The 24,541-nt window shown below is 35.6% G+C and overlaps 2 protein-coding genes across 7 annotated transcripts; one reads left to right on the forward strand and one right to left on the reverse strand.

The window, feature by feature from the left end:
• Nucleotides 1-13: 13 nt before the first annotated feature.
• LOC112289610 (uncharacterized) lies at nucleotides 14-2,594 on the forward strand. Of its 3 annotated transcripts, XM_073537707.2 has the most exons (5): nucleotides 30-580; nucleotides 899-953; nucleotides 1,108-1,274; nucleotides 1,612-1,678; nucleotides 2,270-2,594. In XM_073537707.2, the coding sequence occupies exons 1-3, from the start codon at nucleotides 324-326 to the stop codon at nucleotides 1,153-1,155; spliced, it is 360 nt and encodes a 119-aa protein (XP_073393808.1). In that variant the 5' UTR covers nucleotides 30-323; the 3' UTR covers nucleotides 1,156-1,274; nucleotides 1,612-1,678; nucleotides 2,270-2,594. The 3 variants fall into 3 exon arrangements, with proteins under 3 accessions (XP_073393809.1, XP_073393808.1, XP_024390720.1); XM_073537708.2 differs by lacking the exon at nucleotides 2,270-2,594 and having other exon boundaries at nucleotides 14-580; nucleotides 889-953; nucleotides 1,612-1,893; XM_024534952.3 differs by lacking the exon at nucleotides 2,270-2,594 and having other exon boundaries at nucleotides 1,612-1,893.
• On the reverse strand, nucleotides 1,981-7,014 carry LOC112289607 (uncharacterized). 4 transcript variants are annotated; one of them, XM_073537704.2, is made up of 7 exons: nucleotides 4,564-7,014; nucleotides 4,243-4,402; nucleotides 3,867-4,051; nucleotides 3,445-3,679; nucleotides 2,895-3,310; nucleotides 2,402-2,802; nucleotides 1,981-2,013 (listed from the first exon to the last, which is right to left on the reverse strand). In XM_073537704.2, the coding sequence occupies exons 1-6, from the start codon at nucleotides 4,960-4,962 to the stop codon at nucleotides 2,407-2,409; spliced, it is 1,791 nt and encodes a 596-aa protein (XP_073393805.1). In that variant the 5' UTR covers nucleotides 4,963-7,014; the 3' UTR covers nucleotides 1,981-2,013; nucleotides 2,402-2,406. The 4 variants fall into 4 exon arrangements, with proteins under 4 accessions (XP_073393805.1, XP_024390715.1, XP_073393806.1 ...); XM_024534947.3 differs by having other exon boundaries at nucleotides 1,981-2,802; nucleotides 4,564-5,041; nucleotides 5,308-7,013; XM_073537705.2 differs by having other exon boundaries at nucleotides 1,981-2,802; nucleotides 4,624-7,014.
• Nucleotides 7,015-24,541: the final 17,527 nt, after the last annotated feature.

Raw genomic sequence — 24,541 nt, forward strand, 5'->3', positions numbered from 1 at the left:
AACACTCTAAACTCCGAACAAGCACTAATCCGATCCGACAAGTTTAGTTGAATGTAATGTGGGTTCAAAAAGAGCATATGTTCCTTCATGCTCCAAAAAGTCTTGAACCTCCCCTCCTCATCTACAAAGAACGGAGGAAGATGAATCCAGGACGGAGTGCTAACGACATCTCTTAGCTTTACATTAGACCATGTGTAACACTCCAAGGCCTCTTCATTCCCCTTGACCTTCATGTATCCAGGAAATACAATCGAAATTTAGTCGGAATTTGTGAATTGGGAGACTGCCGCGACTGAGCGGTTGTCGCAACACACAGCTTAGATATGGGCGCCATACCTGCCATGGCCATGGGAAAGCTTCTTAATCCACGTCTCACTTCCTCCTCCCATTCTCCCTTCTCTTTGTCTCCCTCAAGTTGTTTTCCACAATGCTTTCCAATCAGCTCTTCTTCCGGCACTTTTCAATTGAAAGGTGGCGCCCGGCTGATGCGCTTTGCTTCCAATGTGGTGACCGTAATGGGTGGATATGTCGTGGAGAATCCTTGCAAGTTGTGTGCGTTTCAGCACGTTGGCAGTGGAAGGTGACTAGTATTTCTCTTATTTTCGCTTCAAGCTGTCTTATAAGGAACAATCCTAGTTTTTGTGGCGTGATTTTCTTTCGATAAAAATATCTGAAGTATGGGGGTCCTCAATTAGTGAATCATGAATTTGAGTGTTAATCCAAGTTTCTGGTTATTCCCAGCTCCGTGTCAGTGCGTTAGTCTGTGCGAATATTGCTTATTTGTCTAGAATCGAAGAGTCGATGAAACTGGGTCCATCAGAATATCTCATCACGTGGTCAGCGAATGCTGAAATTGTGATTTTACTGCCTAGCATTTACTCCTCCTAGTGCCTTGCAGTGTAGAGAGGAACGATGCTGCTTCGACAGGACCTTTGGTGAAGCCTGAGGATAAAGTACGTTCGGCTTATTAATCAGAAATTGCTGTCTTATTCTGCTACGCCATCGTATCGCTGTTTCGGATAGCATTGAAGCAATTTGAACATTCTTGCTGTAATTTATGCGTTCTGAATCCCTTCTTGTTTCGAAATACTATCTTGGTTGCTCCAGGGACACGGGAGCTCAAAATCTAGATCCATACGTGGATCGTGGGATTGAGATCAGTTGATACAATGGCACTCAATGCTTCGCACGGCGAATGAGAGCTTATTATTTTCGAAAATGAACAACACAGTTAAAGGATATATAAGAAAGTGGCAAACCAAAGCAAAAAAGCGGTAATACTTATTATCGCTTTTTTTTTTTTTTTTTTTTTGCTTTGCTTATCGTTGGACCCACTAAAGTATAAAACGCATGGTCCTCTACGCTCTCTCTTTTGTTAGAAGTAACATTTTACCTCGGTCGTATTGTCGGTCCTTTTTGACAGTTTTCTTTTTGACTGACCCGACTTCTAACCTAATATTTGTTATCGACACCTTGTGGACACGATGTTGATGTGGGCAAAGTTACCATGTGATTGACGTCTGTTTTCTCAGGGCTCAGGTCTGGCAAATAGTAGCCTGCATGCCGTAAATAACACTGTTCTTCTGAACTCGTCCATGTTCTCTTGTATAGGTTGAAGCCATGGTAGCTCACAAATTTACCGAGGGTCTTTAGAAGACGCAAAACATCACCAATTGAGGTAATATACAGCATTTAATTGGCTCTTTCCAACACAATTACAACGTGCAATTGCAGTAGCAAATCTATGCTCAGAGATCTGGGTCGTGAACAAATTTACTCATGTCGAGTTGTTAGGTCTAGAAAATAGATGTAAATATTCATTTCCTTTTCGGCATACAGGTGATGTATATAAACCCCCATATTCCTTAAGGTTTTGGCGCTTATTCATCAATACTCATTGTTAAGAATGAGTAGTAGTGTACATGAGTTTTACACTTACACGGAAAAATTTGCTTAAACGGACAATACACATGCCAGAACTGCATTAAATATCGATTTCCAATATAGGAGGTGCTGCAGATTATCATCCCCAACAACCATTAGTGAACTTGTAGCATTGATGAAGATGTATAAATTGTACAGGTCTTTTCGTCTACTATTTACTCACGAACTGCTTCGTGACAGATTTTTTAGAGTCTGGGAACTGATTACACCGGCGGAATATTTCCCTAATGTGAGTTAGTGGTACAGTTACCTGCATGATAAGAGCAGACCTCCAAAAACTAACGTATATAGATACGAAGAATGACGCTAGTTTTTCTTTTCGCAGTTATGAACACCATTTCTTACTCTGACGAGGATGATGGATGTTCATGCAAGTGAATGATGTGACGAAGTGGGGGCGATCTTCAGTCGGAGATTGCATAAGGATTTGTATGTGCTGTGGTGGGGAAAATTTTACCATCTTCAGAAGCACTTAGCCACTTCGCAACGGCCCCCTTTGCCAATACGCCCCTCGCAAGCCTCTAGATCCAGCCAGCCATCGGGGTATTCGTCAGCATATGTTTCCGTAGTCTCGTTCACTTCAGCACGCTTCATGAATCGCATGTACCGACAATGTAACCCTGCTGCGTGCTCATCTTTAAGCAGCGTTTCATAGATGAGTTTATCCACAACCTTGGGGTCCGTTAGATTTACACTGAGCATGAGCTTGGCAGCTTCTACAATTTGCTGCACTCGGCGGCGTGCTAATCGCACTCGGAAAACTGAGAGGCTCCACGTTGATTGTCCACTGCCCATGAATGAGATTGCTCGCACGCATAACTCTTGTTCCACAAGTGCAATCTGCGCACCGTTGAGGTCCTGCAGCCAACCATGCCCATTTCGACATTCTGTTCATCAAAACCACGGAGATTCAATTTATATTCGAGGTCAAAGATGATGAGATCACGTACCGTGTTTTCTCCCCCGAGGACTTTTGCAGGTTTGAAATATGTGCCGTCCGCAAAATTGGGTAGTCCAGGCAACTTCCAGAGGCCGACAACCACTAGCCCACGCTTGCGCAAGGATTCAACGATCTCCTTCACAAGCGCAACTCCTTGCGGTCCACGCATCCAGCCATCCGTAGCAAAGTAGATGGTGTTGACGCTGTGGTTTAAAGCACGGTCTTGAATTGCATCTAATATGTCATTTCTGTCCAGGGTAACTCCTCGAAAATGTCCATCCCTATTGCATTGAATTTGTGATGCCTCATGCCACTCATTGGCTTCGGAGCGGAGGCCTGTGTCGATTACGGATCCGTCTTGACAGCGCACGAAGCAAAGTCCAATATTATGCGGCCCACACTCCGATTCTTCAAATCTCCAATGGACTGCAAAGGTGCAGGGCATTCAAGTCAGGCTCCGAACTCCAAAAGCCCGAGATTACTTTGAAATCAGTATCTTACCACTTCATAAATGCACCTGGTTTCTAAAAAGTCTGTGATGAAAGCGTGGAGATTGATACCTGCCAGATACCGAGTGTGCTCTCCAAGAGCATACTCCTGAAGTTTATCAGCAAGTTGGTTGATGCGAGGAGCGGGTCGTAGAAAAGCAGAGACAGCTAAAAACGCGCCTCTCCATCTCAGACCCGGAAACAAGCCCAACATTCCGACACAACGCTCGTTGCGGTTGCCGAGGGTAGCGAAAATGTCTTCAGGTCTTGTCCATCTGACGTAGTTCCAATCAAGGTTCCACGACTCCTACATTACGTCAATGAAATAGTGGGTTATGTCATGTCACGAAAGATCGGCCTTCTGCTCATCCTCTGAAGGCTAATATCCCAAATGCCTTCGATTTGTGGAACGATGGCAATGACAGACTTCAACGACGATGTCACGCACATGAAAATATCCGATGAGAGCGTGGAGTAATGTCAAAGAGACGCACATTATTTCTTGGGTACTTCTTCCATCCCTCTATCTGCGGTTCTCGAGAAGCTTTCAGCATCCACTTCGCATCAAGAGTGTAATTGCACTCTTTCAAGCAACGGTCCATTGTTGCGACTCGTGTGAATCTAGTGAGCGATGACACTTCATACCGGTCCTCCCAACCTAGTCCCTTAACTACTCGCCCTGGAAATAGCAATCACACGGTGGGGCAAAGCGAATGTTTCATCAAAGGATCGAATGCTCTTCCAGCAGAAGCATACAGGATAAAAAGCTAACATTAGAGAGGTGAACCGACAGCACATTCAACGTTCCTTCAGATGATTGAAAATATGCTGCAAAACGCAAATGAAATCCCTACGTTTTCTATTAATTACCTGTGTGGCGTGATGGTCCCTGGAAGAAAGGGCTTAGACACAATGTCCGGTTGAGTGAATGAGATATTACAGCAGCCGAAACGTATTCCATGAACTGGTTCCCTGCTCCCACTTGAAAACTCAAAATTGGCATCATAAATTTCTCCGAGCTAGCTTCCACCTTACAATCGCCAATCATTCACGAGTTAATCAGTAACTCTACCAAATTGCTAAATATGTTAAATGTGCTTAGCAAACATTCGAGGCTACGAATCCGGTCATTTTCCCCCTATTTACTTGGCTATTCCGAGTGATTTACAACGAAGTGCATGTAAGCCTTACAGAGACTGATGGTTGTGGTGCTATCGACACAGTGCTGAAACTATTTGAGTCGGTTGGAACCTCTGCGCTTGACGAGATCACAGAGTAATTGCCACTCTCGACGGCCGGCGCTGGGATGGCCAAGTCCTGAGCAGTAGGTGGTGCTGCATGCGGTTCAGCAAAGATCGGATAATTCTCTGCAAATGGGGGCGGAGCAAGTTCGACGATGGTGGTGTTTTCCAGGTTTATGACGAATGAGGAGACTCCCATGAGCAAGGTGCCGAAGTTGCCTTCCCAGGTACTCTCGGACAGCATTTCAAAGCTTACAACGGAGAGGACTAGCATAAGACTGACGAACAAAAGCGTCGCCTGAATAGAGCCTGGAAGACGATCCGAAAAACGCCATGTGAATTTGTCCATTTTTTTATGATTTGGTGAGCCCAGTCTTTTCAGATCACGCTCCACTCAGCGAATCAGCACATACCTTAACATTTCAGCACTGGTTCCCACCATATTTGTTAGAATCTGTTAATGCGTAAGCAAGCCTGTTCTTTCCATGAAAATGCTTTAGTACAATACCCATCTCTTGGCGACCTTCGCGACCATAACCGATGAGTGTAGACCCGCAATGGTGCATTTCTTAGAAGAGAGAAGGGAATCAGCCAATGGGTTGTAAAAAAATCTAAGAACTGGTGAATAGAACTCCATCCGTGGAGGAGATAATGTTTGCTCAACTGTGTTTTTTTCTTTGTGAGAATAGTTCACCTTGCAGTAATCAACACGTGCAACTCTAGCTCCAAAATCTGCATGCACATCTTGTTGCAATCTCAAGTGAATTCTACTGGAAAGTGGAGTCGGGAAAGATTTAATTCAAACTGCCACACAACTCCTCCCCATGTATCGCTCACGCAGTCACGATCTCCTCAGAAAAGATTCAGTGAACTACTTCGAAAGTATCTGAAAACTACAAGTTCAAGGCTCTGTTGTTGGACTCAAAGAGTTAGTCGGTGATTAAGGATGAAATCTGAACCAACTACGCGAAGAAAGCTCCAGGAGACAACTCCGGAGTAACGCTTCGTAGGAACGGCGACTAGATCTTAAAATGCCCATCTACAGATTGTACCAACTTTGTGTCGACGTTGCAGTAACCAAAACGTGCAAAATCACCTGCACCAACCCTCATTCCCATCTCGCCCTCCAAAACTTTGAGCGACAAGTTAACAAAACACTCCAAAGAACTACTGAGTCTGAGAAGCTCCTCATCCAAGCAAACTTGGTACAAATATGGTGGGAACAGGAACAGCTAGCTGCAATACAACTTCAGGTCTTCCACTGGGTATTCCTTAACACTTTCATTGCTTAAAAATCCCTTTCTTTGTGCGTAAACATCCACTGCAAAGAAAGCTGCAGGCACGACTGAAGTTGAGTTGAAACTTCTCCGTCGAAGACACAAATCCTTCAATTATCACATGTCACATCTCCGTTGCTTTTTGAGAGTTTCCCGCTGCACTATCGCCCTTTCCTTGGAACTCATACTATTCATCTCATCACGTGAGTGTAAACTAGGATCCAAGCCTCTTGAACTAAGCAGTTTCATCTACAGCGGGTAGTAGGTAGAATCCCCAAATGTATGATTCCTGCGAGAAGATTCAACCGCATTTCGGCCGTCCTTTCCCCGACAACTAGCGCTTCATATTTTTAGACCCCCGAAACCATTTCTTTACAAAGCACGAAGGCAATGCGTGACAACAGGCAGTTGATTCTCACCCTCGACAATTACATAAAAAATATTTCAAGTCCGGGAGGGAGTTACATTTCAGTGGTGAACATGTAGCAACTACCACGTGCTTTGAGCTTTCTTGTGAGTAATTCAGCAACTGAGGAGTGAATTTCTGCTACCATTTTAGCTTTGAATTTGTACTGTGCGGCGCTGCACCAACTGTACAATTGTCAACTCCGGCAAGAATAGAAAAAGCAAGAAAAAACTGTTCCTTTCCTAACAAGAGAGAGACCCACAGCTTTTGCTAAACTTGACCCCCCGGTTCGCGAATCCACCACTTGTGATTGTACGAAGATAGTTCACGACAGACTGTGTGCCCCGCACAGATCTGCCTATTCTTGCACTCACATGTTTACAAAGGCTTTTTGTATAATAAGCCAATTTTTAGCTTTCCTTAAACGGTGGACAGCAATCCATGACCAGTCGTTCGCTCGCGTTTGACTCGATCATGCTGTTGTCGATCGCCGACGAAAATCGCTCACTCCCAAGTTCTGCGTCCACGCTCTCGTTAACTGCGAAAGGACATACACAAATTAAGCCAGACAAAATCAGAACTTTGTACGTTTTCTGTCGTGATCAATGACGATTGCACACCATTTTTACTGAAACCGCTTCGAAAAGAGAGGGATTTGAGCTCCTGTGCTTCGGCACTAGGACGAATCGAGCTCGTTGCATAATCTCCTCTCGAAGATTTCGGTTGCTGTCAGGCCTTTACGAGGGCTGACCTCAGGAGAGAAGGAAAAAAATAAACTAAAATAAATAAAAAAAATGGCAGCTTGGTGTGAAAGTTCATGAGAATCGTGTTGATTTTAAGGTTTGATGATTTTTTTGGGATTTGTGATGCAATGAAAAAGAAAGAAAACTTTGTATATATATATATATTTTGTGATGAGCATTTGTTGCCACGATCGACTTTTCAACATGATCAATAATGAAGAAACCGAGCACCAATCCATCAAATTTTATCAAATCAACCAAGTATTCAAACTTTGGAAATCTTTATTGGATTCTTTTAAATCAGAAAAAATAAACATATGAAAAAAATTGTTTTTCTCATTATTTTTATTGGCATTCTACATATTGACTATTAAATGTTTTTATTTCATTTAAATTACTTCTGATTGTTGAAGATCTTATCACTTCATTGTATCCATTTTGTTTACATAATTACTCATTGTTGTAAATGCACTAAGATTTAGCTTTGTCAAGTTTGAACTTTTTGTAAAAATTATCCAATGATAGCCACAGCTAATCTTAACCTTCTATGTTTCTTTGGTATTGTCAATGTCTTGAAAATCAACAAAATTTAATTTTAAACTAAACTCTTATTGTTGTTAAATATTGTTAGATTGTGTACTACAAGCTCTCTTTTACCACCTAATTACAAAGTATATACTCCTAACATTAATTTATATGATTTTTATAATTTCTTTTTTTTGTTAAAAAAGATATTTTATCATCAATTTGTAATATTTCTAATTTAATCTTTGAGGTGGTTTTTAGAAATAAATAATTTTATCAATTACAAGCTACCTAAGGATTTTTGTACTTAATCAATAAATTATTTTATTTTAAAAAATTGATTATACTTTTATTATAAGATAGAAGATAAGTACTTCTATTGTTTTTTTCAAAATTTAAAGTTATTTTTAAAATACTATAAGAATAAATGATTATATTATTAATATAAAATTTATCCAATCTCTTGGACTTAGATTTTGTGAGTGCATAATTAACCACTAAGCTTGGTTAATTAAATATCATCAATTAAAAGTTAATATAGTTGAATTTCTTACTTATATGAATTTGAAATACCGATTTTATGATTTTATGCAATAAAAATATCTAAAAACATATTTTAAATTATTTAAATAAAAATACTATATACATCCATAGTTTTAAAAATATATATTTTAAGAGCACCAAATTCACTTGAAATGGAGTTGAAAAAAGGAAAAAAAGGAAAAAAAGGGAAAAAAAAATAAAAAAATAAAAAAAAATCATGAAGTAAAATGAACTTTCAAAAATTATAGCTTATCTTAAAAAAAAAATTCCTCTTTCTTTTTCTTTTAGGCAAAAAATCCTCTTGTCTCTTATTTGAGCTACTTTAAAATTCAAGTATGTAAATTGAGATAGTAAAAATAGCCTTAAGGATCTACTTTTACAATACTACCTACATCCAAAGTGCACAAAATCTATACATTCATAATAATAGTTAATTATTATTGTATATAATTATAATTTTTTATTATTGGTATTTATTTTCTAATTATATTAGTTATTTAAAAACTTTGACTATAATATTGTGTTTTAAAACATCTAATTGTGTTTTAAGGCTTTCAATATCCACAAATTCTATTCCAATGTTTTAGAATAGGTTGCAAAAGTAAACAATATATATATATATGAGAGAATAAAATATATTTTAGGTGGTAAATTAAAATTAGGTGATAAGAGAGAGCTTTTAGTTCACAATCTAAATTTATTTAAATACTTCAAAAATACAAAATGTAAACTAGATCATTCAATATTATTAATTTAATTATTAAAAAAAGTATTCAAATAAATTTAAAATAAAATTTGTGATATCTATTTTAATTTTGTATCTCTTTTGGAGTATTATTTTTTTATTATAAAAAAGTAACAAAGAAACACTAAAAATAATATTAAAAAAAAACAAAAACAAAAAATTCCAGCAATGAAATTTTTAATTCTATCAGTTTATATTTTTATTTCTAGTTTAATAATATTACAGCTAGTAATTTTTTTCAATAATACTAATTATTCTAAAAATAATTTTAGTCCTATACAAGTTATATATATATATATTTATAAGATTCTTAAGCATGTTTTTAAACTTAATTATATTAGTAAGATGCTAGTTGTATTAGCAATTGAAATAAATTAACCAAATATTATAAATACTAAATTTATTTTTCAATATATGTATATATATAGATATAGATGTTTATATATATATATATATATATATATATATATATAAATATAAATATATATATAATAAACCAAAATATTATAATTTTAAATATTTGATATTCCGTTATTAAAATTTGTGGTATTTATATTTTAAAAATAATAATTTTTTTTTATCATTCTTTTGAAAAATTGAAGTTTTTGAAGAAACCCAATAATCCTCTAAACTTGAGTAAATTTTTATTAAGTCATGTCTTACTTCTTTTATCTGGATAAAAATTGTCTTAAATAATATTTAATAAATTTTATAATTTTTATTTTAATTAATTTTAAAAATAAAAACCTGAATATTAAAAATGAATTAAAATTTCCAGTACTTTCTTTGTAAGAATAATTAAATAAATTCTTCATTCAACTTTTTTAATAATTTTTTTAATGCTTATTATTTGTTTTATTTTTTTAATTTTTTTTTACATTTTTTGGAATTTCTATTATCCAACCTACAAAAGTTTTGAGATACAGATTGTCTTTGTTTGTAACATTGTGCATATAGATGACAGTTTTTGCAATGAGTATTTTATAATTTTAGTGTAATAAACTTTATCAACTTCTTTTGACATGACAATAAAAATAGGTGTAGTGCCAACTTATTTTTTTACATTATATTATTATATATATTAAAACATATATATATATATATATATATATATACTATTAACATTGATATTCTAATTTATTATTTATTTTTTACAATTAATTTAAATTCATTCTTTTATATATTTGTAATTACTCCAAATAATAAGTATTGTCTTAACTACCTTAAGTATTATATTTGAATATGAAATATAAATACATATATTAATATTTTTTATTTATATAATTTTTAATAATAAATTTATTATGTTTTTAATTTTTAATTTTTAATATTTAATAGTAGTATTTTAAAAGATACACAAGCAAGTACTTCCATTTTGTTGTATACATTTTAACCTAACTATAGTATATATGGCTTGTTTATACAAAATTTTATAGTAGCATTAGATACAATGATATAATCTTTGTTATAATTTTTCTTATATAATTTTGATATAGAATCTTTTTTCAAAACATTATTAATGATAGATTGTAATACAAATGCATGTAAAATTATTGTTGCATAAAGTTATATTCTTTGATGTTATATGATTAATTTACTTGAAAATTATATTTTCGCTTATAATAAAAGACATACATATATACCTACATACATACATACATTCATACATAAAATCTTAAATAATTTGTTATTATTGTTGGTCTTTTTACTTTTTACTTTTTGACCTTCTTTAAGTCTAATTCATAAATTGAACTAGAACTAACTTTCCAACTCATTTATCTTCTTTTAAAATGATTACTCTTTCTAACTTTTTCATTGGTTGAAATTGCATTTTAATCATTCTTAAGTGGATAATTAAGTTCATTTTTGCATACACTTTATTTATTCATTAAGGCTTTCATATTCAAAAAAAATGGCCCTTCAAATTATATATATACACACACACACACACACACACACACACATACATATATATATATATATATATATATATATTTCAGTTCTATTCTTTAGGAACTAAGCAGCAAAATAAAGACCCGTTGCACTCAAAGCCAAAGGGGGATGGACTATGAATGACATTTATCACAATCCTTACAGACATTCATCAAATCATACTTTCATCCACGCAGCTGGACAACGTTTAATCGCGAGCCCACTCCTCAGAACCGGGAAACAGAGTGTGTCCCGCGGTGTGGACAGGACCGAAGCTCGTGAGAAGGCCTGTCTGTCTGTCTGTCCAAGCTGGCAGTTAGGTAGGTAGGTAGGTGCTGAGGTAGGTAGGTGTCCTCTGGTCCCCTGCGGCAGTTGTGAACGGGAAAAAGTGGATGACGTGGAGGGTTTGACGTGGACTGTGATGGTCCATGTCAGCATTTAGGATGTGAGGCTGCACCCAATTTGGTTCCCCTGGCCACGTCACGGATGGACACTCACACACACACAAAAGCAAATAAAAAAGAGAGAATATAAAGAGTGCAATGAAATCCAAAAAGAGACAATAATACAAAAAAGATGATGTTTCTTGCATTTATTTTCATCCATTTTTTGAAATTCATGTTTTTATGTGTTTGTATGAATGTATGAATGTGTGTGTTCTTTATTGGTTAGCAAAGCATTTTTCCAACTAAGATTGATGTTCTTTTCTTCTTATTCTTGTTATAGAAATTCCAATATAATTCATTCTTTATTGATGTATGGGTTTGTATGTGTGTGTATATATATATATATATATATATATATATATTTTACTTGATCTTTTCTTTACTAATATAAGTTGATTTATAACTTGATTTCTATGACATTACCATTGACCATGAATTAAAAACAACTCTATGGTCTTAAAACACTATATACAATTTGAAGTCGGAGATTTCACTTTTTCTTTTCTCCTTATTGTAACAAAAGCTAGGTGCACATAAAATAAAAGTTTAAAATCTCCACAATTGATTTTGCGGTCTTTTGTTGTTTTAGTAGACATGAAAGATATGAAGTATACAATCAAATGCGTTAAGAATCAATATTATACAACAAAGACAACACTTATATGTTGAAAAGTCTTACTTTGAGGTTTATGACTACATTTGTAGTGATTTTTAGTCAATTAGTAGTTTTAAAGATGTGATTTGAAATTGGTATTTTTTTTACTTGACATCTAAATATGAAATATTCAATTTTTTATTTGTTAAAAAAAAGTACAATCTTATTCATTCATAAGTAATTAAACTAAGTACCACCAAATATTGATAAATTTACTTCAAATTTAGATTGAATTATTTCAAATTTTAAAATTGTACATATCAAATAAAAAGACAAGTAGCATTGTATTATAATAAGCATAATGCCCTTGCTTATAGCTATTTTTTTTTCAATTTTATTTTTATTTTTATTGAGAATATTTTTTGTTTTTTTATTTATTTACTTTTTGACATTCTCTTAGAGTAAACAATACCAAGGCATGAAGGATTCACGTATTTATTGTTCTGTGGGTTTGCTTCATATACACATGTCAGCACAAATGCCATTAATGAATGCAAAATGATAAAGAAGTAGGTAAATAACTATTGCACCAATTACAACTTATCATTTAATTTAGATAGGTTTAATGTAATCAAACGAAGTACATTATAATTATGCTTGCACTATATATTAAAAATATTTATTTGATGAAACAACATAATATTTATTTAGTTACTAGTTTTTTAACAACTATGATATAACAATTTTTTAATCTAAATTTTACTGTGTAAAATCAATTAAACTTATGAAACAAATAAATCAGCAAAGAACCTAGTTTTTGAAATGAATTTGTTATAGAATGCATTTGTCACCTTAGTATTAATAAATATTATACGAAATAAACCACAAAAGTGTTGAAGATCAATAAGTTCTTAGTTAGTTACCACCACATGAATATTAATCAAAGTAAGTTGCTAATAGTCAAAAGGCAGCAAATGATTAAAAGAAGTTATTGTGGTCGCAGCTAGGATTTTAAGGTGGCGGCTAGGTTAAGATGAATCTAGCTCTATTTGGAAGGATGAAGGTAACTTTGGATGAAGTCCATGTACTTGGGATGTAAACTCCACCTTTAAATAAAAGATGTTGGAAGTAAAAGACATCTTTCTCCAGACTTCTCTTAGAGTACAATCTTTGCTGATGCTAAGTGTTTGTAGCTTTTAGACTTCTTTTCTTCAATAGGTTATAGGCCCACTCACATTTGCTTGAGTATTTTGAAGTTCTTTGAAGTGATTGTTGATATGTAGATTAGATCAAGTTGTTATTGCTGATGTTAAGGTTTAGAAGTACCTAACTTTAAATTCAAATCTAGATCTAGATCTTGGTTTGCTCTTACTTGTGATTAAGAGCATTTTGGTGTTAGTATTTGGTTTTTCACCTTAAGGCAAAGTTATAGAACACTTACATTGTGTTATTGCTGAGATAGATCTTTGGTGGTCTAACTTTATAGTTTCATGTTCTAAAGATAATGATTGTACTTAAAAGGCCTCTTATGGTGTATAGAGGTGATTTGTGAGCATAAGAGTGATTATAGAGTGGCAAATCAGATTTGAGACACTTAAATAGGTCATCAGACTTGTGAGAAGTCTTAGAAGTGAAGTTGAGAGTGTTTTTGAGAGTAAGAACACTAGTTTGTTCACAAAGAAAGATTTTGTTATTCTAAGGCAACAAAACCTTCTTGCTGATTTTGAGAGCATTAAGACTTCTTCTTATAATCTTTTTTGATACAACTCTTTCTTAGACATAACTTCAAGTGAAGGTGAAGAATTGAAAGTTTTTGAAAAGTTTAGAGGAGAGAATTTCTACCATTGAAAGGTAAAAATAGAGCTTTTGTTGGCATCTTTGGATCTTTGGAATATTGTAGATGAAAGTGAAAAGGTTGCAAGCATGGATGCTGATATGAAGGACAAGAAGGAGTTCAAATGTCGTAAAAAGAAGGCTTTTGGATTGATTGCAATCAATGTGGATGAAGCCACATTCTCCCATATTATCTCTTGCAAAGGACCAGCGGAAGCATGGAAGACTCTTTGCAATATCTTTGAGAGCAAGTACTTATCCAACATCATCTATACAAAGAAGAAGTTCTTCACTTCCACGATGGAAGAAGGTGAAGACCTCATGGCTCATGTCAATAAGATAAAGACTCATGCAAACCAACTAGCAATTATTGACAAGCCTTTAGAAGAAAGTGATATTGTCATAATCTTGTTGACAAACCTTTCCGAATCCTACAACTACCTTAATGTGATATTAGAGTCCATTAAGCTAAAAGAACTTACAATGGACTATGTGATGGCAAAACTTATCTATGAAGTAACCAAGAAGAAAGAAAAGGAGTCCCAAAGTGAAGATTCAACACTCTATTCACATCAAGGCAAAGGCAACTATCTAAATCAATGAGGTAATGTCAAATCTTGCTTTATTTGTGGCAAAGTATGTCATTTTGCTCGAAATTGCTACAAAGGCAAAAAGATGGAGAAGGAGAATGTAAATAGTGTGCAAGATGAGTTTGGAGGATAAGATTATGCATTCATGGCAACAAATAAGACCTCTATCGCTGTCATGTCAAGATGGATTGTGGATTTTGGTTGTTCCAAATATATGATACCTTATAAGTGTTCATTTGATATTTATGAGGCTATGTCACGGCCATAATCATGTAAGCTAATAATTACATATAGAAATAGGTAGAAGTAAGTAAAAGTAGGTGAAAGTAAGTTAATTCTATAATATTTAATATGAAAGCTTCCTAGAAACTTCTTAGACGCCGCTTTGACTTCATAGGTGTCTTTAATTGACTTTTTGGATTAGAAACGTGGTCAACAAGTTGGCCATGTGCCACACATGCTGTTAGCTTGAAGATCAAGCTAACTATGTGGCCCACACGTAGAAAAACTTGCCTTGTAAGTCAAGGCATGTGCCCTACAAAGTCAACACCTATTGGAGGTCCTATAGAACGTCGCCACGTAGCTCTTAGTTAGATAGTATATATAGAGACAAGAGTGAAGGCTTCTTCACTCTTGTCAACTTCTTTCTTGCTTCTAGTCTGTTTCGAGGGTGTCTAGTTTTCTTGTCTTTTGGCAATAGCCATTCCAGTTTCTCTTTCAATATATATACTTGTTTATATATATTTTGTTACCTCTCTTTGAGTGAATGCTCACTTGTTTGAATTATTTTTTCATCGAGTTCTTGTCCTTGACAGATTGACAAGAGTGCACTTATAATATCAGAGCTTTGTTTTTCTTGAGTAAGAGTGGATTACCCCTTTCTCTTGACAAGACATAAGCATATTAGAAGTTTGCGGATTATCCACTTCTAAACTGATATTGTTCTTAGTATCTTCTTTGTTATCAAGTCTTTTCTTTTTCTTTTGTCTTGAGCAATATCAGACAAATTTTTCTTCTTAGTATTATTATGGCAGAGCTTGTTGAAATGAAGAGTGCAATGGCACAAATGCAAGAACAATCGAGGGAGTTAATGCTTGCGATGCATCAACTCAATTCACCAACACAGGAAAGAACAAGAATAGCAGAAAGTGGAGATATAGAGATGATCAGAGCTGCTTCAACATCTGCACCAAATCACATTCCTTCTCCAATTGTACAACATCCTGTAAGCACTAGAGAACTAAGAATTGCTTTACCCGAGAAATTTGATGGTACAAGATCAAAGTTTCGAGGGTTCATCAATCAAGTACAATTGGTAATTGAACTTCAACCGCAAAGCTATCCAACTCCAGGATCACAAGTCAGGTTTATTGGCACTCTACTTTCTGGTTCTGCATTATCGTGGTTTTCGTCTTTTCTTGAACAACGAAATCCAATATTGGATAATTTGGAAGCTTTTTTGGCGGAGTTTTGATCTATGTATGGTGAACACGATGCAACTTGTATCGCAACAAACAAGATCTAAATTCTGCGACAAGGAAATCGCTCAGTAACAATGTATGCTTCACAATTTCGATAACTTTCAATTGACATCAAGTGGGATGATGCTGCACTCATCAGTCAATTTTTTTATGGATTGCAATACGAAGTAAAGAAATTGATGCTCAACTTACCTGATCCTCAAACTTTGAATCAAGCAATCGATTTTGCAGTAAAATGTGACAATCGACTTTTTGAATTTCGATTCGAGAGTCGTACATAGGAACCTCAACGTTATTACTCAATGGCAACATCAGCATCTTCGCCAAACGTACATTCGGAAGTAGAAGACATGCAAATTGACGCGGTACATTTTAAACCCCTAATTGAGCAAGAAAAGATTCGTCGTCGTCAAGAAGGATTATGTTTATACTGCGGAGAACCTAAGCACACTGCTCAATATTGTCCAAAGAAACAACGTAACTATAAAATGAGGGGTACGGCGGTCAAAGAAGACAACATGTCGAAAAACGGATTCGTCCAGCTACAATAGGGACCGTGCAGCTGGAACCTTGTACAATTCCTAATGAAGGTCCTATCCTCTCCTTAGAACCCTCTTCTTATTTTATAATAGAATTATATTTAGGACCTAAGAATTACAAAGCCTTTGCTTTATTAGATTCGGGAGCCTCAGCATGTTTTTTAGATGAACAATTTGTTAAAAGTCATAAAATACTTTTTCTACAGAAAACTAAACCCGTACATGTAGAAGTCATTGATGGTCGTCTTTTGTCTTCTGGAGATGTCACTCATGAAACTCGCCCTATAAAAGTAACAACAAAACGGTCATGTTAGCTACATAGCTTTTAACATAATTAAATCCCCGTCCAATCCAGTTATTTTAGGTTTATCCTGGCTAGAAAAATATAACCCTCGAATAGATTGGAATTCTCGTAAACTTGACTTTTCTCAAAGCATTATTAATAATTCTACCAAGCAAGTAAAAAGTTATAAATCTAGTATAGTAAAACCCGTACTTATAGGTGCAAAAGCATTTATATACACAACAAAAGAAGGATCAACTTTTGCTATTTATGCTGCACCTATTTCTGAAAGCGTAAAGACTTCAAGTGGCATTCCAAGTCAATATCAGGATTATCAAGACGTTTTTGAGAAAAAGAATGCAGATATTCTTCCTGAGCATCGCCCATATGATTGTTCAATCGATCTCAAGGAAGGAACTCAGCCACCATTTGGACCAATTTATAGTTTATCGCAAGATGAGTTGGCTGAACTCAAGACATATATTGACGAGAATTTAGCAAAGAATTTCATACGCCATTCAAAATCTCCAGCATGAGCTCCAATTCTATTCGTAAAGAAAAAAGATGGATCTTTGCGAATGTGTGTTGACTATCGAGGACTCAACAAGATCACAATCAAGAACAAGTATCCATTACCTTTGATATCAGGACTCCTTGACCAGTTGAATCAAGCTAAGATTTATACAAAAATAGATCTAAGAGGAGCATATAATCTAGTACGAATCAAGGAAGGAGATGAATGGAAGACTGCATTTCGAACCAGGTACAGACATTTTGAATATAATGTCATGCCTTTTGGACTTACGAATGCACCAGTTGCTTTTCAACATCTCATGAATGATGTATTTCGTGAATTCTTAGACAATTCTGTCGTCTGCTACCTAGACGATATCCTGATCTATTCTAACAACGTCAAAGAGCATGAAATACATGTTCGTCAAGTATTACAAAAACTTATAGATGCAGGATTGTACGCCAAGATGGAAAAGTGTGTATTTCACACTACTCAAGTTGACTTTTTAGGATACATCATTTCAAATGATGGTCTCATGATGGATTCTAAGAAAGTCCAGACAATCATGGATTGGAAGATTCCAAGGACAGTAAGAGATGTCCAATGTTTCTTGAGATTTTCCAATTATTACCAGATCTTCAACAAAGACTTTTTACGAGTTGCAGCTCCACTTACACGCTTGACCAATAAAGACAAATTCTAATGGAATCAAGAAGCGGAAGCAGCATTTGAAGCCTTGAAGACATCGTTTGTATCTGCACCAGTCTTATATCGTGTTGACTTTTCCAAGGCATTTTTTATCGAAACAGACGCATCGGATTTTGCCTTGGGTGTAGTTTTGTCACAAATGGGAATAGATGACAAACTTCATCCGATAGCTTTTCATTCAAGAAAATTCTCAACAACCGAGATCAATTATGAGATCCACCATAAAGAACTGCTTGCAATCGTGGATTCCTTTCAAGAATGGCGTCATTATCTAGAAGGCGCTTCTAGTCCAGTCACTGTGTATACAGATCACAAGAACCTTAAGTATTTCATGTCAGCACGCGTGTTGAATCGTCGTCAAGCTCGTTGGAATATGTCTTTGTCAAGATTCGAGTTCATTATCACTTATCGGCCAGGAAAATAACAAGATTTGGCCGATGCATTGTCTAGACGTTCTTATTTTGCACCAAAAGAAGGAGATGCAGCTTTTGAGTAACAAAGAACGGTCCTCTTGAAACCGGAGCAATTTCATCTCCGAGCAATGAAATCAACATTGACTGTTGATTCAACTTTTCTCAAGCAAATCCAGTCCAGTATGTCCTTAGACCCTCTTGTTCATGATATTGAGAATAATTCTTCCAAGTCTCATGATTCTTCTAAATTCGAGTTCAAGAATAATCTATTATATTTTGAAGGACGCCTATATGTTCCAGAAGGAGAAGCACGTTTACATGTTCTTCAAGCACGTCATGATTTTCCAGTAGCAGGACACTTTGGATATAATAAGACTTTGGAACTCATATCAAGAGATTTTTGGTGGCCACAAATGTGGAAGTCAATCAAAGACTTTGTACAATCATGTAATATTTGTTCAAGATCAAAAACTCCTCGTCATCGACATTACGGACTTCTTCAGCCATTACCTATACCAGAACAACCATGGTCTTCTGTTTCTATGGATTTCATCACAGATATTCCAAGCTCAAGATCTTATGATTTTTTATTTGTGATAGTAGATCGTTTCACCAAGATGGCACATTTTGTGCCATGTACAAAATCTATCACAGGTGAAGAAACAGCTAAGCTTTTCATTGATAATATCTATCGCTATCATGGATTAGCTAAAGATATCATATCGGATAGGGGAACTCAATTTGTGTCAAGATTTTGGAGGATCCTTTTCAAGATTTTAAAAGTGGACATAAAACTATCTTCGGCTTTCCATCCTCAAACTGATGGACAAACAGAGCGCGTAAATCAAGTCTTGGAGCAGTATTTAAGGTGTACCATCAACTACCAACAAGATGATTGGACAACCCTTCTGCCATTGACAGAGTTTGCTTATAATAATACGGTACATTCCTCCACGCAACAAACACCTTTCTTTGTCAATTATGGCTATCATCCACGACTTGATGCTTTTGATTTTTCAAAAGTTGATAATCCTGTACCAGAAGACATAGCAAATCGGTTGTTAGAGTTACATGCAATAATGAAGGCGGAATTGAAGGAAGTTCAAAAACGACAAAAGATAAACGCAGATGTATATCATAAAGAGCAACCACAATTCAACGTGGGTGATAAAGTATGGCTACTTCGTCGTAATATCAAGACCACTCGTCTTTGCCACAAGTTGGACTATCGAAGGCTGGGACCATTTTCTATTTCTGCACAAATCAATCCAGTTGTATATCGTTTACATCTATCGAAGACAATGAAAATCCATCCAGTATTCCACGTATCTCTTCTTGAACCATACAAGACAGTGGACATACCAAGAAGACGACAAGCTCCACCTCCTCCTATAGAAGTGGACAATAATGAAGAGTTTGAAGTAGAAGAAGTTTTAGATTCAATGCGACGTTGAAATAAAATAGAATATCTTGTCCATTGGCGCGGATATGATATTAGTGAACGCACATGGGAGCCAATGAAGAATCTTGCAAATGCAGCAAAGGCGGTGGAGGCTTTTCATTGACGACATCCATCAAAATCAAGATAAAAACCTTCTTTATAAAAGAAACAACATCTAGGCAAGATAACATTCTACTTTCAATTCTTGTTCGTAGCTTCGTTGTAGTAGTGGCGCTCAGGAGATGGAGAACCAACAACCAACGGATTTAACTCAAGAGCCTTCATTTGCTGACCTACCGAATGAGACATTACGATTGTCACAACCTTCAAGACGACGCAATCGAGATGAAGATCTTCAAGAACGACATGTTCTTCCTCGAATAGATGGTGAGATACAATGCGTTTGGTATCACGATTTGAGAATGGACTCTCGATGTTTGGTGATTTTGCTAGAGGTAGGAACAACTCCTGATGGTGTTCCAAATATTCTATTCGAAGGAAGTTACGAAGGCCTCAACAATGATCAAATAACTAGGTGGTCTTCCCACCCTGGTATGGGATACTACCGATGGTTGAGAGGCCCTATCAATCATCTTCGAAGAGAACAGAGATCAGAGTATGTGGTGAATACAATTTGTCGCATTATAGATTTCCTCAACATATGATGACCGCTCCTCGTGGAACTCGTCTCTAGAAGGGGGGGTAATGTCACGGCCATAAACATGTAAGCTAGTAATTACATATAGAAATAGGTAGAAGTAAGTAAAAGTAGGTGAAAGTAAATTAATTCTATAATATTTAATATGGAAGCTTTCTAGAAACTTCTTAGATGCTACTTTGACTTCATAGGTGTCTTTAATTGACTTTTTGGATTAGAAACGTGGTCAACAAGTTGGCCATGTGCCACACATGCTGTTAGCTTGAAGATCAAGCTAACTATGTGGCCCACACATAGAAAAACTTGCCTTGTAAGTCAAGGCATGTGCCCTACAAAGTCAACACCTATTGGAGGTCCTATAGAACGTCGCCACGTAGCTCTTAGTTAGATAGTATATATAGAGACAAGAGTGAAGGCTTCTTCACTCTTGTCAACTCCTTTCTTGCTTCTAGTCTGTTTCGAGGGTGTCTAGTTTTCTTGTCTTTTGGCAATAGCCATTCCAGTTTCTCTTTCAATATATATACTTGTTTATATATATTTTGTTACCTCTCTTTGAGTGAATGCTCACTTGTTTGAATTGTTTTTTCATCGAGTTCTTGTCCTTGACAGGCTATTGCAGCATCAAACGTGGTGTTGGCAGATAGTGGCATATGTGAAGCCATTGGAATTGGCTCTATTATAGTAGATGTAGTTATGAATGTACAAACCAATAGGACCAGATTCAAAAACGTCCTTCATGTACCCAAGTTGAAGTAAAACCTACTTTCAGTGAGTAAACTTGTAATGGAAGGTTTTAAAGTTCAATTTGATATGAATGGATGTTTTGTAAGAACATTGACTAGAAACAAGATCTTCAAAGGCTTGAAAGAGGGAAATTTGTACTACTTCATTTGTAAAAAGGTGAATGGAGTGGATGTAGCCTCATTTGTTGAGTTTACATCAAACCAAGACAAGTTGAATATATGGCATTGTCACCTTAGCCATTTGAATGTGAAGTACATGAGAGACCTCAAATCTATGGTAAGTGGCTTAGATCTTGGCAATATAAGCGAAAATGTAAAACAACTTATATGTGAAGGATGCATACAAGGGAAACAACAAAAGACCTTATTTTCAAGGAGTGTAGCAATACATGCTACCAAGTTGCTGGAGATTGTCCATTTGGATGTATGTAGACCTATGAAGAACACAAGTATTGGAGGATTAAGGTATTTTTTTACTTTCATTGATGATTATTCAAGAAAGAACATTCTTAAAGCCAAGAGTGAATGCTTTTGGAGGTTTAAAGAGTTTAAAGGACTTGTTGAGAAACAAAGTGAATGCAAGATCAAGGTGCTACGTACAGACAACAAAGGTGTGTACATATCTAAGCAATTTGATGTTTATTTGAAGAATGAAGGAATTTCTACACAAACCACAACTCTATATACTCCACAACAAAATGGAGTTACTCAAAGGACAAATTGCAAGGAGCATGCTTCATGTGCAAAACCTTGACTATGAGTTTTGGGTGGAAGCTCTGGTGAATGTAGTGTACACAAGAAATAGGTGTCCAACAAATGCTCTTGCATCAATGACACTACAAGAAGCTTGGAGTAGGAGACAACCTTGCATTTCTAATATGAGAACCTTTGGTTGCATTGCATATGCAAAAACACCAGATTGTATGAGGTCCAAACTTGATGCAAAAGGTACAAAGTGTGTGTTTCTTGGTTATTGTGAGGGTACTAAGGCATATAGACTAATTTGCTTGGAAACTAAGAAGATCATTAAAAGTCGTGATTTTGAGTTTTTGGAGCATAAGAGTGCTTCTGGGCACTTGGAGATGTGTCTAAGTGGCAGTAATAGTGTGTTTGTGGAGACATTTTTGAATGCAGTAAAGAAACAAGGAGATAAAGACAATGAAGATAATGAAGGTGAAAAGCCAAAGAAGGTTGAAAAGATGAAGGCTCCTACAATTGCTAGGACCATCAATGAAAGAAATGAAGATGTTGAAAATTGGGATGATGATAATGATAAAGAATACTAACCATTTAATAAGAACAACAAGGTTTAAGAGAGAAGAAGGTTGGAAAAGAACATAGAGTACAACAAGGTGAATGTTCTTCTATAAGTGAAAGGAGCTATCCTTTGAGAGAAAGAAGGCAAAGTGATAAATAGTGGAAGGATCACATCTTCCCTCAAGTAAGTGAAGAATATGCAAATATTACTCTTTCTGCTGATCCATTGTCTTTGTTTGATGCTATGAAGTATGAAGATGCAATCAAATGGGAGAAGGCTATGGAAAAAGAATACCAATCTCTTATGGACAATAGTACATGGGAATTGACACATCTTCCAGAAAATCGATCTAATGTTGATTGCAAATGGGTGTTTAGGACTAAAAGAAATACAATTGATGTGGTGGTGAGGCACAAGGCAAGATTAGTTGCCAAAGGATATTCACAAGTTGCTAAAAATTAATTTCAATGAGACTTATGTACTCATTGCCAAATTCACCACCATTAAGACCATTGTAGCAATTGAGGCAGCAATGGATTTGGAAATACACCAAATGAATGTGAAGACGGCCATTTTGAATGGAAAATTACAAGAAGACATCTACATGGACCAACCTCAAGGATTTGTATAATAAGGCAAAGAACATCTTGTGTGCAAATTGAAGAAATTCTTGTATGGATTGAAAAAATTAGCAAGAGCATGGTACTAACAAATTGACACTTTCTTTGTTAATGAAGGGTTTGTGAGGAGTGAGGTTGATCATTCATTATATGTGATGCAATCTAGAGAGTTCTTGCTGATTGTAATCTTTTATGTTGATGATTTGATCATCTTAGCTAATAATATGGAAAAGATGGATTAGATGAAGGCCAAATTAGAGAAGGAATATGAGATGAGTGATTTGGAAGAGTTGCACTACTGCTTGGAAGTCGAATTTATAAGAGATCATTGTAACAAGACCATTATAATAAATCAAACCAACTACATTGAAGAAGTATTGAAATGATTTAACATGGAGGAGTATAAGCCCATTGAAACATCCTTGGTGGTAAATTTGAAGTTGATGAAGCTCATGGATGAGGAATTTGTAGAACTTGAAGGTGAGATGCAAAGTGTTCCATACAAGGCAGTAGTAGGCTCACTCATGTATGCAATGGTGGCCACAAGAGTAGATCTTGCATATGCAGTAAGTATTGTAAGCCAACACATGTCTAAGTCTAGACCATTGCATTGGACAATGATAAAGAGTATATTAAGGCACTTAAAAGGTACAAAGGACTTCAAATTGTGCCTTGGTCATAAGAACATTGATTTGCAAGATTATTGTGATGCAGATTGGACTGGAGATACAAATGATAGAGATCTACAATGGGATATGTATTCTTCATTGGAGTAGGAGCCATTTCATAGAAATGTAAGAAACAACCTACCATTGCAAGATCAACGATGGAAGGAGAGTACATGGTAGAAAGTCATTGTGCAATAGAGGCATGTTGGATAAGGCAACTCTTAGAAAACATTGGTCTAGTGCAATTAGAAGCAACTTTAATTATGTGTGAAAATCAAGGATATCTTGCAATTGCCAAGAATCCAAAACACCACTCAAGGATCAAGCACATTGATGTTCAACATCATTTCATATGAGAGAAGATTGAATATGGAATAATAGGTATGAAATATTATGTTATAAAAGATATGCTTGCTGATGTGCTTACAAAGGCATTAGTGAAGGATAGATATCATGACTTGATTAAGAGATTAGAATTAAAAACCTTTTGTAAATTAGCAAAGTGGGAGTATTGAAGATTAGCAAGTTCTTACTAAGTTACCACCACATGAAGATTAATCATGGTAAGTTGCTAATAGTCAAAAGACAGCAAAGGATTAAAAGAAGTTACTATAGTGGCGACTACGATTTTAAGGTGGCGGCTAGATTAAGATGAATCTAGCTCTAGTTAGAAGGATGAAGGTGACTCTAAATGAAGTCCGTGTACTTGGGATGTAAACTCCACCTATAAGTAAAGGGTGTTTGAAGTAAAGGACATCTTTCTCAACACTTCTCTTAGAGTGCAATCCTTGCTGATGCTAAGTGTTTGTAGCTTTTAGACTTCTTTTCTTCAATAAAAAGAATGATGGATTGCTCTAAGAGAATATAAAAACCAAACACATAAAAATAATAATAATAATAATTTACAACCCTAAAATGGGCAATGAAAATTTCTTATTTAATACAATTATCTAAGTCAAGTTGGAAA

The sequence above is a fragment of the Physcomitrium patens genome, chromosome 12, assembly GCF_059467195.1.
Source record: "Physcomitrium patens ecotype Gransden chromosome 12, ASM5946719v1, whole genome shotgun sequence".
In the NCBI taxonomy this organism is placed as follows: domain Eukaryota; kingdom Viridiplantae; phylum Streptophyta; class Bryopsida; order Funariales; family Funariaceae; genus Physcomitrium; species Physcomitrium patens.